Source organism: Panthera leo, chromosome B2, assembly GCF_018350215.1.
Source record: "Panthera leo isolate Ple1 chromosome B2, P.leo_Ple1_pat1.1, whole genome shotgun sequence".
NCBI classification, from domain to species: domain Eukaryota; kingdom Metazoa; phylum Chordata; class Mammalia; order Carnivora; family Felidae; genus Panthera; species Panthera leo.
In genome coordinates, this window is record NC_056683.1 from 17429255 (window position 1) to 17446221 (window position 16967).

General features: G+C 41.4%; 1 protein-coding gene across 1 annotated transcript in view; it reads right to left on the reverse strand.

The window, feature by feature from the left end:
- Positions 1-6524: 6524 nt before the first annotated feature.
- The window catches only part of SMIM13 (small integral membrane protein 13), a 28001-nt gene continuing 17558 nt past the window's right edge, over positions 6525-16967 (reverse strand). The window contains exon 2 of the mRNA XM_042937908.1: positions 6525-10898. Coding sequence (XP_042793842.1) covers positions 10711-10898 — 188 coding nt within the window. The 3' untranslated portion in view covers positions 6525-10710. The remainder of the gene's footprint in view (positions 10899-16967) is intronic.

A 16967-nucleotide genomic window follows, 5' to 3' on the forward strand; every position in this document is an offset into this window, starting at 1 on the left:
GAGGGGGCTGTGGTATGAGACGAGACTGGTAAATGAGATCTTGCAACATATCACTGGGAGTGTTAAGGATTCTGAACCCATTTTCTAGAAGGAGCCATGGGAAACCATTTACATGTTATAAGCAAGGAGACTGCAGGGTCATATTTGAGTTTCAGAAAGATCATTCTGGTGACAAGGGGGAAAGACTTGTGAAGAGTTATAATGGATTTAAGACAACCACTGTGCAGTGATCCATGTGACCATTACAATGGTAGGGAACACGCAGTATATGCTGGGCACTGTTCTAAATGCTTTGCGTGGATTCACTCATTCCTATCAAAGACCCTATGAGATAGTTACTATGACTACACCCATTTTACAGATTAAAAAAAAAATGGGGCACAGAGAAGTCTAATTCCAGAAGCCACCCTGATGATCAATACACTATGATGCCTACAGATGGTAAAAAGAAAATGGAGAAAAACAGATGGTTTCAGGACTATTTCAGAAGTAAAACCAACAAGACATGACGTGCTAAATAGGGGGCCGGAAAGGGAGCTCCAGTGTACCTAGGCTGTAGACTTGGGCAACTGTAGAGGGACACTGGAAAAACACAGGCTCGGAAGGGACTACAGATTTGACCTTGCAGGTGTTGAGTTTGACCAGTGTTTAAGACCATCAAGAGGAGATACTGAGAAGGCAGTTGGCTCAAGAGACAGGAATGTGGTCCCACTGGTGGAAGAGATAGTAATTGAAGTGACAAGTAAAGAAATAGCACAGGTAAGGAAAGAGGGCTACAACCTAGCCCTGGGGAACTCGGACATTTAATTGCAGAATAACTGTAAACGAGGTAAAGGGGGTGGGGGCAGACAGACAGTATTAAAACCTGTAAAGCCAGGAGAATTTAGTATCATGGAAACCAGAAGAATGTTTCAAGGAAGGGATGAGCAGCCACAACAAATGCTGCTGGGAGGTCAGGCAAAGTTGAGGACTGGAAAAATGCCCTTCAGATCTTGTGTCAGGGGTCCTAGAGGTAACTGCCCAGAGAAGTCTGTTGCTGAGAGGGAAGGGTGGCTGGCAGCTGAGGGAAGAAAGAATAGGCTTTTTCTTCTCCCGAGACATAATATGCTTAACGAATATGTTTAAATGTCGAAGAGAATGATCCAGTTGACAAAGTGACGGAATATACAGAAGAAATAGTTTTCCCTTGAACAACATAAATTTGAACTACGTGGGTCAACTTACACATGGATTTTTTTTTTAATTTATTTTTGACAGAGAGAGAGAGAGAGACAGAGCATGAGTGGGGGAGGGGCAGAGAGGGACGGAGACATAGAATCTGAAGCAGGCTCCAGGCTCTGAGCTGTCAGCACAGAACCTGATGCGGGGCTCGAACCCACGGACCGCGAGATCATGACCTGAGCCGAAGTCGTACGCTCAACCGACTGAGCCACCCAGGCCCCCCTACACATGGATTTTTTTAATACATACAGTACCATACTGTAAATGTATTTCCTCTTCCTTATGATTTTAATTTTTTTAGTGTTTTATTTTTTTGACAGAGAGAGTGCAAGCGGGGGAAGGGGAGGGAGGGAGAGGGGACAGAGGATCCTAAGTGGGCTCTGTCCTGACGGCAGAGAGCCCCATGTGGGGCTCAAACTCAGGAACCATGAGATCATGGCCTGAGCTGAAGTCAGGTGCTTAAGAGACTGAGCCACCGAGGGTGGCCCTTCCTTATGATTTTAACAACCTTTTCTTTTCCTTAGCTTGCTTTATCATAAGAATATGGCATACATATAACATATTAACAAAATATATGTTAATCAACTATTTCTGTTATTGGTAAGGCTCCCCGTCAACAGTTGGCTATTAAGTTTTGGGGGAGTCAAAAGTTATAAGCAGATTTCTGACTGCATGGGGGGGGCGGATATTCCCACATTGTTCCAGAGTCAACTGTAATTTACAGTGTCAATTTGCTGAAAAGGGGAGAATAGGATCCAAAGCACAGGAGGAGGGATTATTCCAGGTAGGTAGAGGGGTCTACCTGCTTATTTCAGTTGTCTCTGATATTGTAATTCTGTAATTAAACGCTGCAACGAAGTAGAAGTGTAAAAGAAGGATTGCTATTTCTGTGTAAGCTTGGTTGAATGTTTTATGAAAATTTATTTGATAAAGCCAAGATGCTAAAAATCCTGTCCATCTAGAACAAGAGAGGCAATTATAAAAGATGGGAAAATATAGTAAAAATCTTTGTTCTGCAAGGTTCTGTTCTTGTTCCAATTTTAAGAGAACAAAACGAGAAATCATAGAATTATTAAGGCTAAGCTTTTACAAAGAAAATGAGGTTGGGGGGCCTGGGTGGCACAGTCAGTTGAGCGTCCCACTTCAGCTCAGGTTACGATCACAGTTCGTGGGTTCAAGCCCACATCGGGCTCTGTGCTGACAGCTAGGAGCCTGGAGTCTGCTTCAGATTCTGTGTCTCCCTCTCTCTGCCCCTCCCTCACTTGTGCTCTTTCTCTCTCTCTCAAAAATAAACATTAAAAAAAGAAAGAAAGAAAGAAAATGAGATTGAAACTCTAATGGATCAATAATCACTAAAAAACAAAAACAAAACAAAAAGCGCCTTAGTCTTACCCTAAATACTGTAGGATGATGTATATGTTTTCATGATTTCCCATTTCAACTCACTTTTTCAATGGACTGACCAACTCTTAGACCAAGCTGGCATTCAGAAGGTTTCTATGGTTCCAAAATGAATAAGAAAGAAGAAGAGAGGGAGGTTAAGTTATGGGTTGCCTACCATACATTAATGAATATGCTTCGCTCGGATTTTTTTTTTTAATTTTTTAGCATTTATTTATTTTTGAGAGACAGAAAAGAAGTGGGAGGGGCAGAGAGAGAGGGAGACACAGAATCCGAAGCAGGCTCCAGGCTCTGAGCTGTCAACACAGAGCCTGACGCGGGGCTAGAACCCACGAACCGTGGGACCATGACCTGAGCTGAAGTCGGACACTTAACCGATGAACCACCCAGGTGCCCCAAATATTGGGTTTTTTTTTAATGTTTATTTACTTTTGAGAGAGAGAGTCAGATTTTTTAAAAATGTACTCCTTACCATAATCCTAGATGTTATCATTCCTATTCAGCAGATCAGGAAATAGGTTAAATAAACTACCAACTATGAAGATAAAGCATTGGGGTAGGAAGTCAGTTCTCCTGATTGTATCCTAAGTTCCAGATGGGCCATTTCCACTGGTCTTACATGTACCTGGACTCTTCCCCAAACGTGCCCCATCCACATCCCCCATCAGCCACCCACCACTGGCTCATCCTTATCCTTCACCTCCCATATCTACTCACATACCAACCCCAGTCAAATCAATTCCCATGGGTATTTGTTCAAGTTGTCTCCACTACCAGCAGCCTTGCACAGATTCACATCATCCTTTGCGTGGATTACTGCAAGTTCCCTGTTGCCACAATTTCTTAATAGGCAGATCTGAGCAATATCATTCTACATATATGTATCAGTTGAACGCTTGCACTGCTTTCCAGTTCTTTCTTTGGTTTGCTTCCAGCACATTACTTTCCTCCAGCTAGCTTCCTGGTTTTCTCCCCAGTCCTTCTCAATGTCCTCATGGTCTCTTTTTCTTCGGCCAGACTCTTAAATATCGGTGCTCTTCAAGGGCCACTTCTTTGCCTCTGCTTACGCTAGCCTCCTCCCCCAGTAGATACGATTTTTGCCTACAGCTTTCACTGCATTCACACTGATGATCACAGCCTATGTTTTCAACCCAGCCCCTCAGACCATTTTTACAACTGCTCAGTATTGCTGTCCAGCTAATGGCCCATAAGCACATCAAACTCAAATACAGACACCCAAAACAGGACTCTCGTCTTCGATCTCCCCGTGGCCGACCACAGACCTACTCCTTCCATGTGCATCCCTCAATGTCACCAGGCTCAAACTAACTCAAACGTTGAAACCATCCTTTACTTACCCTTCTTCTTCACCTGTCTTCACAGTCCAATCTCAAGTCCTGTTGACTCCCATGGTTGTCACTTCTTTCCACTAGCTTCCTATTTTCATACTTGGACTACAGTAAGATATGCCGTTTCCACTGCGCCTCCAAAGTAGCCCTCCCTGACAGCTAGCATGAGCTTCCTGAGTCATCTGTACTCAGTCCAGGTGCCTGGAAAAATTGCCACTCAATGGCTAAAATGAACAAATCAGGAGACTATAGATGCTGGCGAGGATGTGGAGAAACGGGAACCCTCTTGCACTGTTGGTGGGAATGCAAACTGGTGCAGCTGCTCTGGAAAACAGTGTGGAAGTTCCTCAAAAAATTACAAATAGGTCTACCCTATGACCCAGCAATAGCACTGGTAGGAATTTACTCCAGGGATACAGGAGTGCTGATGCATAGGGGCACTTGTACCCCAATGTTTACAGCAGCACTCTCAACAATAGCCAAATTATGGAAAGAGCCTAAATGTCCATCAACTGATGAATGGATAAAGAAATTGTGTTTTATATACACAATGGAGTACTACGTGGCAATAAGAAAGAATGAAATCTGGCCTTTTGTAGCAACGTGGATGGAACTGGAGAGTGTTATGCTAAGTGAAATAAGTCATACAGAGAAAGACAGATACCCCATGTTTTCACTCTTATGTGGATCCTGAGAAACTTAACAGAAGACCATGGGGGAGGGGAAGGAAAAAAGAGAGAGAGAGGGAGGGAGCCAAACCATAAGAGACTTAAAAACTGAGAATAAACTGAGGGTTGATGGGGGGTGGGTGAGGGGTATGGAGGAGGGCACCTGTTGGGATGAGCACTAGGTGTTGTATGGAAACCAATTAGACAATAAATTTCATATTACAAAAAAAAAGCAGGGGCTCAGCCGGTTGAGCGTCCGACTTCATCCCAGGTCACGATCTTGTGGTTTGTGAGTTCGAGCCCCACGTCAGGCTCTGTGCTTGGAGACTGCTGCTGATTCTGTGTCTCCCTGTCTCTCTGCTCCTCCCCTGTTCACACTCTGTCTCTCTCTCTCTCAAAAATAAACATTAAAAAAAATTTTTTTAATTAAAAAATTAAAAAAAAAAAGAATAGCCGTTCAATACACGTTAAACAAGTGAATCAATGCTCTCGCTCAATTCCAAGTATTTCAATGTTGTCCATCACAAATGCATGCACTTCAAAGCCCCTGCCCTTGCATACAAGGTCCTTTGTGACTTAGACCTTTCCCACCTCTGTGGGAAAAACCACTGTGCCCTGTTAACCACTCTCTATTCCAGGAATAACCAACCATCTCCAGTTCTCCAAACAAAGCAGCTTTCCCTAACTCTGACTTTGCACATGCTTTCTTCTGTCTAGAATTCCTCGTCTCCTCCTCTACCCAGAAAATTCCCACTCCTCCAAGATCTTTCGAGAAGCTTTTGCTGTCCTTTCCTCCATGCTCCTCCCCCCACCCTCTAACATTCTCCATAAACAGCATCATTTTTTATAACTGAAGTACTCACTTGAACTTGCAGGCAACAATCATATACTGGCCTGTGGAGCTGCCAGGGGGGCCAGAGTGAAGAGAAATCATTCTGAGAGCTCTCCAAAAACATTTTGAGAGCCATTTAACATCCTAGACCTTGAGATCAGTACCCCAAGTCTCTGAACTAATCCCCAATTCATGGCCCTCTTCTCGATCCCAACTCCAGCCAGCACGTAACAGTGACCGTGGTGACAGTCCACAGAACCCCTAGAATGAGTTCCAGTTCTGATTCCCTTTGGATGGCAGTATTGACACTGCTCAGAACTGCTTCACCTCTAAAATTCTGATCTCCCTATCCATTATACACAAATGTCACACTCATTTTATCTTCAATCTCTACCCCTTTCCATTCACCCAATTTATCAGTGTCTTACTGATCAGACTTCTCTTACAACCCAGCCCAAATCCCAGCCCAAATCCCAGCCCAAATCCCAGCCAATCTACAGTAATCTCTAATGGCCCTGCCCTTCAGACACTCCTACCTTATGAAGCCTGACCCTGGCAAAAACCACTTTTTCCCCACTCTACCTTCTTGGCAGCTACGCATCACTGAGGAAAAATTAAAAAACCTGACTCCTAGCCTCTACAATTAATGATTTCCCATCTCAAACTGGTTTTCAAAGGCATTCCTCAATCTTTTTACTGGGCTTTGGTCCGTGTCCTCAGTCCTCTGGGTGGTTAATACCAACAAAAATGTGAGACATGACCTATGGTAAACAGAATATCAAAACAATCTTGAGGGTGTTGGATAAAATATGAGAAGAGAGCCAAAGGCTATACATGGGCAAAGCAATTTAGCTCAAATCCCTATGTCCTTTGGGTTCTACGTCAATTACTTTCATGGCACTAGGACCGTGGTTACTTTAATTCTTACAGACTCTTAGAGTGTGAAAAATGTGGTGAAGCGTGGACCACTGGGAAAAATGACTGCTTTCAACTCCCTTCATGCCCCAGGTACCCTTCATACTTACTATACTTTATCAATGACACATACCAAACTTTTGTTTTCAGTTTAATTTATTCTTTGCAGTTTAAAGTGAAAGTTAAAACATCAAACAAACCACAGAAGCTTTAGGTATATAGTATTGACCAGTTTTGAAACAAAAACAGTGAATGATCATTTACACACATTCCTTAACTCTAATTTTACATCTCGTTATATAATGGTACTATTGATGCACACATTTCTAATTCCTTATACATAGACCTATTTGTCAAGCAGCAGGATGGCAATGCATCATAGCACAGCACAAAATGTTTCCTTTAAGAAACCAGAGAAGCCATATTTGGTGGATGGTTATGCACAGAACTGACTTGGAAGGGTACCTACTGTTAAACACTGGTCATAAGGCAGGCAGCCCATGTACATTAAGAAATGGAAAATGGAAGTTTTAGTAATATAAGATAAAATGCTATTCTTTATGCTTTAAGTTAAAAGCTATAGGATACTTTGAAAGCAGACGATACTAGGTGCTCGAATTCTAGACTCCATTAGCTGCTCCAAAGTCTACAACCTTTGAGTACTGCTCATTAGCTTTTAAAAGTCAACTTCAAATATAAAAGCACCTGAAGTTTACCAGTCAAAAATCTAACGTTACATTGGTTACATCACACTAAAACACAACTTCTAAGAAAAACGGACTTTAAAAAAAAATACTGCATTGTTGACTTAAAGTAATTTCAAACTACGTTGCTCCTAAAAATAAAAGAGCGCTACTTTCAAATCTTTCAACACGTTTTGGTTTAAAGTAACATTTTGTGAAGCCATTAATATGGTTCACCCATCTTCCAGCAAAATATATTCCCACCTTTCAGCAAAATAACAGTTGAACTTGTTTTTAAGCCTAGCATCATCTAAAGAAATGGGTCAGCACATAGGCGAATTAGCTATTCACCCAAAAACTAGGTATTTAATGTTTCCACCATGAAAACAATACTACAAAATCCATTGGATGAATTCTATTTTTAGCTTGATGTAAATATTAAAAGCCTCACTGAACAGTGCCACACAAATATCTAGTGTTTTTTGGCATTGGAATCAGAGCAATGCAAACCAGTACGCTTGATATAGGCGATTTTCACAAAAGTGTCATCAGAGGCAAAAAAAGATGTGGGAATGGTTGATTGGGAAGGAAATGAAACAACCTATCAGAGTCCTCAATTTTAGAATTAATCCTCAAAAGATGGCATAGTTGGTCACCATCTCTGTGAGTATTCAGACCAGATGGGATACTTGAATGCACTCTTAATGCTCGGAACCTTCTAAGCTTCAAAATTAACCACAGGCTAGTCAGTCTCCCACTGAGAAAATGAAAATGCACGTATGAAGTGATGGTTAAGCACAGCTACAAAAGCACTAACAGAGAAATGGGAACAGAAACATTACCCCACACAAATAATTGTGTGTTAACACTCCTCTCGCCTATCTGAGCGGCGGCCTTAGAAATACGTACTACGGTGAGTGTATCGAGGGGAAAAGGGATGCAAGAAAAGATAAAAGCTTTAAACAAAGGAATTGGTTTGCAAAACATTCATATTGGCATCAGTGATTTCTTTCTGCACTCCGAAGAGTTAAAAGGTGGTAGGGTGTAAGCTGCTTAATATGCTTTTGGATGTATTTCCTAAGTAAGTTCAACAGACCGTTTCCCTAAATCCTACTAAAAAAGATATCCCTGAAGCATAAATGTAAATAATACCAACATGTACACCTTCACATGGATTCATTTGTAGTCACCTGTGGATGACCCCTGCAGATTTTATGAAGTTACACCAGCCATCGCTCTTTAATACTGAAACAGTACAGAAGCTCACTGGCTACTTAATGTTTGTCAGCAACTATGATTAGTATCTAAACCTAAGGTACACACTAGAAAGCAGAATCCACAGCTCAAAATATTAGACTATGAAAGACCTATTTTAAATATCCTCCCAGTAACCAAGAAGCTTTTAGGCATTAATTCTTTTCTAGCTGATGACCGTTTTAACGTGATAATGCAGCTAGTATGAAGCACAAAAATTAATGCTTGCAACTTGTGTCACGGTTCTGTTAATCGCCACAGTCACAAACAGAAAACTGCATCTAATAAGGAAATGACAGAAAGAGTATGTGCCTCTTCTCGGTTGCCGGGGATCTTCCCCTAGCAAATACTGAAAACTAAACTTATGGTCTGCAGATTCCCTTTCAGTTTATCCAAAGGGCTACAATGACGGCAGAGGCAAACCTCAGGAATACAAGCTGGGGCGCAGCAAGTGCGCCTGTTAACAAACCAACTATGGGCGTGAAAGACGAGGTATCAGACGTGGTTCCACACGGTTGTAAAACAGAGGGGAGCGTCTATGATGACTAGTTCTTGAGAAAAAAAAAAGGGGAAAAACCGAACAAGAACTTGGATTAATACAAGACACCGGCTTTGCAGTTCATTCTTGTACAGAGCAGGTAACACTGAACGGGAAGGGTCTTTGAATTCCTATCTCTCTTCCCTGGTGAACACCCAGTCCAAAGTCCAGTGAAGACAAACACGGGCACCCGGCAGATCATTTTCCAGTGAGGCGGGCATGGTCACCACTCTATTTTATCCTCAATACCCAGGACCTCTGAGGTCTTGTCACTGAATCGTTTGTGAAGAAGTACTTTCTCCACAACGCATGCCTTGAGCATGAAGTCCTCCCACACAAAAGGGAGAAACTAATCCTCTTCCTGAAGTAGAAGACAGTTCTTAGATGCCTAAATTACTACTCTAAAACCGTGAATGGGTTGCAAAAAAAAACTGTATCTCCTAGAGGACCATTGTAACAGCCTAAGAGTCAGGACGAAGTTCCCCAATAAATAACCGCTATCCAACAAAGAAAAGTAAATTTACAAACTATTTTTAACCTAAGATACCATCAACTGTAGGAGGCACCATGTGTACCACTAAGAAAAACCAGGCAATTAAACCGACACAATGCCTTCCCAGCATGTAGAATGTTGGTATTTATTGAAACGTTGTTCTAGAGTTAAACGGGTTTTTATCACACCGATCTTGCACATACCTGAAGAAAGTGTATGAATTAACTGGTTAAGTTATAACTATAACTTCATATTCTGAGTCCAACTCTTCGGAATCACTTCTCCAACCACAGCCGCGGAGGTCTGCTCGCTTCCACAGAACAGCACCCTTGGTGTCACCCAGAGCACTGGGGAGGCAGCGTTTCTTGAAAGGGTGTTCCACCGTGGCCTTCTGTTTCACGTCAGCAGACAGCCTGGAGCAAAACGATGTTTGACGCCTTAAAGACAGTCCTGCTCGGCGCATGAATCGATCACACCAGCCTCTCGTTGCTTTGAATTTTGTTTCGTCTATTCCCAGGGCTTTGGCAATTTCTCCCGCCTTCGATCGCATTGCCTGGCGCGTGACAGGCAATCCTTTTGCACGCATCTCACCAACGAAACATAGTACAGCTTCGTCCACTTGTGGGTATCTTCCTTTCTTAGGCCCCGTGAAGCATTTTGTTGTCGCTTTACAAGTAAATATGGAAGCACGGTCGTTCCTCCAGCGACGGATGTTGGCTTCGCTAATACCGAACGTGCGCCCGGCTGCCCTGTTTCCATGCTTTTCTGCGTACACGATAACTTTTCGTTTCAATGCTGAATCATAGTGCAATCTTTTGGAAGACATTTTTAAATGCCTCTTAAACCTGACGCATTTGACACCAATGATACAGTGATGACGCTGGCTAGGACAAGCTGTTAGTACGTGCACACATGCACGGGTTGGGTAACTCCATCATAACCATCTCCCGGCTGACGGTAATCACGAGCTACATCCCAATTTCAGACAAGGTTAACATGTGGTAACAAAAACAAAAACACAACATACATTATAGAACTAATAAAATATGGTTTTTCAAGCCTGTGATGTTTACCAGATTCACACCAGTGCAAGAAAATAAGCCCAGGAGGCAAAGAGTAGTAAGTATGTAAGTGGAAAGCTAGTGAAGCAAAAGATTATTCTTTAAGATGGAATTTGCAATGGTCTGATTTGGTTTTATTTAATTCCCTTTATTTTCATATGGCTTACATATAAATCTTTTTTTTTTTTCCAACTGGACTTAAAATCCAAGTAAAAAAAATGCAAAGCCAAGTCATTAAAGACAGAGGCTCCTCACTGCCTTTCATCATTCACTAGTACAAGACGAGGGCTGGGGGTCAGTGGCCTTCATCAGCAGGCGCCCTCCTTTGGCGAGCAGATCTGATCCTGTGTGAGGATGACGAAGTGTCTTCTTCTGTTTCAGAGCCTGATGGCTCATGATCTCCCTCCTGAGATCCTGTGTCTCCCACCAGTTCCCGCAGAAACTTGAATTTCGATAGAAAAAGATGCCATACAAAATACCAACCTAAAAAGAGACAGAAACATTAAGAAAAATTATTACAAGCAATTTTATCAATTGAGAACATTCTAGTTAATTGTATAGGCATGGGGGTATTTCACCAAACAGTATGTAAAATACCAATATATATGTGATTACAAATATATTTTTATATAACAAACATTTACTAAGCATTTACTACAGACAAGGAGTAAGAATAAACTCTTACATTATACAAGGGTGGTAAAAAGTTTCTGCCTTCGTGGAATTTAGAATCCAAGCTTGGTCCATCTACATTAAAATTATGATGAGATTATGATATCTACGTCCAAGTGTTTATTTTATTAGAGTCAAATTCCTGAGAGCACTTTTCTGGGGAAAAAAGAATACACTCTGCGTTTCCTTGGACATTCACATCTCAGTGCTAATATTTACTAAAACCAAGTCTCCTTCAACTGCAAGGTGAAGGCCATGCCATGGCAGGGGCACCCGCACTTCAGTAGGAACTTTGGTCAGGGGCGCTGGGGGCTTCAGCAGTAGGTTAAGCGTCCGACTCTGGGTTCCGGCTCAGGTCATGATCTCACAGTTCATGAGTTCCAGCCCCGCATCGGGCTCTGCACAAACAGCGGGGAGTGTGCTTGGGATTCTCTCTCTCTGCCCCTCCCTGCTCATTCTCTTGCTCTCTCTCTCTCTCAAAATCAACAAATAAAACAAAAATGAACTTCCGTCAGACTCAAGCTATTCATAAGTTTCTAGAAATAATAAACTTTCAAAGAAAATTAATACATTTTCTTTCATTACATGACAAAAGAATAAAGCCAGAGCACCACTATCGAGGCTCAAGGTTTTTAAAAACATGGCATTTTCATGTCAGAGTCATTAAAAAGTCTGAACAACTCTACTTACAAATAAAAAAAAAAAATCACTAACCAAGTTTTGTTTGTTTTACGAGAAGTTTGAAGTTCACTACATTTTAGGTGCCCACGAATAAGGATCAATCAATAAATGAGTGCACAGGATAAAACTTGTGAACCCATGATAGTTGGTCTGAAATGTTAAGAGCATATGAAAACAAACAAAAGTAACCACTGTAACAAAGCTTTCCATGCGAGTGCCTTTCACTATGCCTTCCACTTTATACACTCTAGCAGAAAAGCAATTGATCACAGCATATCCTGATGAGGAGCATTTTATGAAAACAAAATCCAAGCACCTCTTCTACCCCCAGCATTACACCAGACCAGAATGAATGGCCACTGAAGGAAATTTCTAATTCTACTTGTTACTTTCTTGCAATCTCTGAAGGAAAAAAAGAAAGAAAGAAAGAAAAAAGATCAAGGTAAGCTCCTTGGTATTAAAAGACTAATAACTTCAGGGATTTAACCCTATTTCCCAAGTATTCGCTTTCCTAAACTGCTGAATGGTAACCAACCAAACCACACCACAAATATATTTTGGCCAACTGTGAGTTAAGCATTGAACTCTGTAACACAGTATTTTAATAAAATTCCAAAGTAGCGTGCTCTTGTCTTTACCCAAAATTCTTTGTAAACACAGGCACAGAGAATTAGCAGCAAAAACTCTGGAGTCAGGAATCCCAGTTCTGACAGAAGACTCACAAAGCTGCTGTAAGAACTAAATGAGAAGGTACATACAGGGCTCAGGAGTCCAGCACTGAGTAAGCATTTTGTAAAATGCTTCGTGCACCTAAGCTGTGGTAGTCCCTGGGCAGTGGGATCTGAGGTGCCTTCTATTTTGTCAATTATCTTTTTTTTTTAATTGAGATATGTTTCACATAGCATAAAATTCCCTCTTCGAAAGTATACAATTCAGTGGTTTATAGCATATTCACAAGGTTGTGCGACCATCACCGTGGTCAGTGTCTGTCCAGAACATTTTCATCGACCCCAAAAGAAACCCCGTATCCATCAGCAGTCACTCCCCATGTCCTTCTCCCTCCAGCCCCTAGCAACCACTTGTCTCCTTTTTCCTGTCTCTATGGATTTGTCTATTCTGAACATTTCATATAAATGGAATCACAATACGTAGTCTTCTGTCTGGCTTCCTCCCGTCCGCGTATACTTTCAAGGTTCATCATCCACGTTGTTACAGGCACCATCATTCCATTCCTTCTTATTGTTGAATAGTATTCCAGTGCATGGACACATCACACTAGGTTTAACCATTCAACAGTGAACGGACATCTGGGTAGCTTCTACTTTGGGGCTGGTATAGAAAAACGTTTCTGCTTTTGGGTGCAAGGACCATTTGTGTACAAGTTTTTGAAGAGACGTGTTTTCATTTTTCTTAGACACCCAACAGTCCAACTAGGAGTACAACTACCGGGTCATATGGTAACTTTGTGCTTAACCGTTTGTGAAATTGCTAAGTCGTCTTCCAAAAAGTGGCTGTGCCACCTTATATCCCCACCAGCAACGCATGAGGCGCCACTTTCTCTACATCCTCACCAAGACTTTTTATTGTCCACCTTCTTTTCCATTACGGTCATCCTAGTGGGTGTAGCACTGTGGCTTTTACTTGCATTTCCCTTGTGACTAAGACATTGAGCATCTTTTCGTGTTTACTGGCCATCTGCGTATCTTCTTTGGAGAAATATCTATTCAATTCCTTTGCCTACTTTTTAAAACAGGTTGTTTGTCTTTTTAGCTTGTAAGAGTTCTTTATATATTCTTGATACTAGACCTTTATTAGATACGATTTCCAAACATTTCCTCCCATTCTGCGGGTTGTCTTTTCACTGTCTTGACAATGTCATTTGAAGTACAAATGTTTTCAATGATGATGAAGCCTAATTTATCATTTTTTTCCTTTGATGAAATCCAACTTATTTATTTTTTCTTTGTTTGCTTCTATTTGTGGTGTCCGATCTAAGGAACCAATGGCTAACCCAAGGTCATAAAGATTTACACCTGTGTTCTTCTAAAAGTTTTAGTTTTAGGTCCGATCCATTTTAGTTAATTTTGGTGTGAGAGATTCAAATTCATTCATTCTTCATATGGATACCAAGTTGTTCCAGAACCATTTGTTGAAAAGGCTGTTCTTTTCCCCATTAAATTGTTTGGCACCTTTGTTAAAAATCAAATGACCAGGGGCGCCTGGGTGGCTCGGTCGGTTGGGCGTCCGACTTCGGCTCAGGTCATGATCTCAAGGTCCGTGAGTTCGAGCCCCGTGTCGGGCTCTGTGCTGACAGCTCAGAGCCTGGAGCCTGTTTCGGATTCTGTGTCTCCCTCTCTCTCTGCCCCTCCCCTGCTCATGCTCTGTCTCAAAAATAAATAAACATTAAAAAAAAAAAATTTAAAAAAATCAAATGACCATAAGGAGGTGGGGTGGTAAAAAAAAAAAAAACAGTCAAATGACCAGATTGATGTAGGTATCTTTATGCTAGTACTGCACCGTCTTGATTACAGTAGCTTTGTATTAAGTTTTGACATTGAGACTGAAAGTCTACCATCTTTGTTCTTCTCAAGGTTGTCTTGGCTGTTCTGAGTTCTTTGCATTTCCATGTGAATTTAGAATTGCACTGTGGACTTCTGCAAAAAAGGCCGTGAGAATTTTAATAGGGATTACAGTGAATCTGTAGACTGACATGGGGGCCCTACACAGTTTTTTAATACTTCCCTGTACTGAATGTAATTTTTCTACAACAGACACACATGGGTTTTGATAAACGGGAAAATCAGGGGAAAAACAAGTCAGAAACTATAAGTAAATCATGAACACTCTACAGATGTGTAGGTTTAAACATGCCAATGCCATTAATTGGCCTAAATTATTAAAGCCAGTTGATTTCTTTTATTTTCAATATTTTTTTAAATTGTTTTTTTAATTTATTGTCAAGTTGGCTAACATACAGTGTATGCGGTGTTCTCTTGGTTTGGAGAGTAGATTCCCATGATTCATCGCTTACATACAACACCCAGTGCTCATCCCAACAAGTGCCCTCCTCAATGCCCATCACAGAGCCAGTTCATTTCAATAAATACTAAGGAAAACCCGTAACTCTTGGATTAGTTGTGACTATCGAAGATGACAGTCTTGACCTCATAAAACACAAAGATTCCAACAGTGGCTGCAAGGTGTAAAACGACCATAAAGAAACGTAAGGGTTACAGGTTTAAATTTTTTTATTAAAAAGAGACTACAGTGAAGGGCTGGCATGACTGGAACTCCACCATGAAACACTACAGTGCCCTTGCGACGGTTAAGACAAAGCGAAGTCTCCTAGCACAGAAATCTACAAAATAAGGAATTGAAGACAGCCGTCACAGTCAGTTCGGGAAGCTACAAAAGCATTCAGCGAGATCACAAACTCAGCTTTAAGAAAACAAAAAAAATGTTTTCAATCTCTGCCAACAACCTATGTAAGGGATTCAATCTCGAGTCAAAATTCAGAATGTGGCTGCCAGCGAGACGCTTGAGTTCAGAGCAGTAAGTTACGGCTCAGCACCCCCTCCTCACCCGCACCAGCTAAGCCATTCAACTTCACACCTCTAATGTTTATCCCCCAACCTGGAGAAAAGAAAACTCCCCACTCTGGTCTGGGTGGAAGATATGCAAGGGCTGGCAGTGGAGGGGGGAGCATGTGGGTAGTGACACTGCTTCCCACAAAAAATCGTGAGGTAGAGAATTCCAGATACGGAGTTCATCTGCTGGCCGGCCACAAAGAACAAATACTCACCGTGCCTGTTTTTCAGGGGCTACTATAATGACAGGGTAGGAATGCAAAGCTAAGAGAGAAATTGCAGTGTTGATAAGAACTGCGGTGGTATTCACTAAAGTGAGGGAAGTTCAACAAGCTGTTCTCCAAGTAAAATGAGTACGTTCTTACAGAGATAGAGATAGAATTTGTTGAAGACAGATGTGGGGGAAGGGAGTTTCCAAATCACAGTACTTACGAATAGTAACATCTCATGCTTCTACAAAGAGTATTAGTAGTCTGAACAAAGGATGACACCAAAAATTCCAAGCAATTTGATCAAAAACAAAAAAACAATCACACAGGCTGTAATTTATTTTAGAAAAAGAACCATTATTAAAACCCCAGTGGGTATATACCAGGAAAAGCATGACTTAGCAAACAAAAAACTAAGAGAGGTACTATCACCGTGCCAGATAAAACTAACAAGATAGTCACTGACTGTGTTAATTAGACATGGAAATCATATTAGCTAACTTTTTTTTGTCCGACTTGGGGACAGGTACTATAAGGAAACGCTTTGCACATATTTAATGGCCAAACTGTCACTCAGTTTAAACTGTTTCTTCACGTATTCCTGGTAGCTGATTAATGGGGCCCTGACCTATTCATCTATAGCACCTTACTTGTACTGATCTTACGACCAATACAAAGTAGAAAGGCATATACACATTCCTCTCCTCTTAAGTTAATAAAGCAGCTTTTCCTTCAAGTAACAGAAACGTTGGCTTATCTTAACCAAAAAGAGGGAATTTATTGTTAGCTTACAGGAGAGTCTCAGAATGCATGGGAAGAAGCACCCTTACTGGGGACAGAACAAGAAGACTCTTGTGAACTGAGGTAGTTCTCACAGCATTATCTGTTTCCCTCTACACACTTGCTTCACTTTCTTCTCGGCTTATCTTGCACATAGCTGCTTCTTCCCAGTTCTATGAAAGACTTCTCAGTTCATACCCTCAAAAAAAAAAAAAAATATATATATATATATAAAATAACATAATAAAATAAAATAAAACCCTGGAATCTCTATCCCAACTTGGGTCACATGTCAGCCCCAGGGCCAGTGTGCATCTCCTCAGTTGGGTATCGTGAATGTGGCTGTCAGGCCTACCACGTAGAATTTGTGTGATCTTAGCGACAGCAGGGGGGTGATGGGATAGCCTGGAGAAAGAAGCCAGTAAAGCTGTCTCTTCTACTTCCATTAGCAACAGAGTCCTGGAGGACAGTCTCCACTAATGAGTCACTCCAAAACAAAACATCCCAGAGCTAGGCAGACAATTCTTCTGATGGATAAAGTCTAGCCAAAACCTTCAATAGTCTTGCCTTGATTCCTTCAAAACCTTCAATCTCCTCACCCTGATTCCTTCTAAACTGCAACA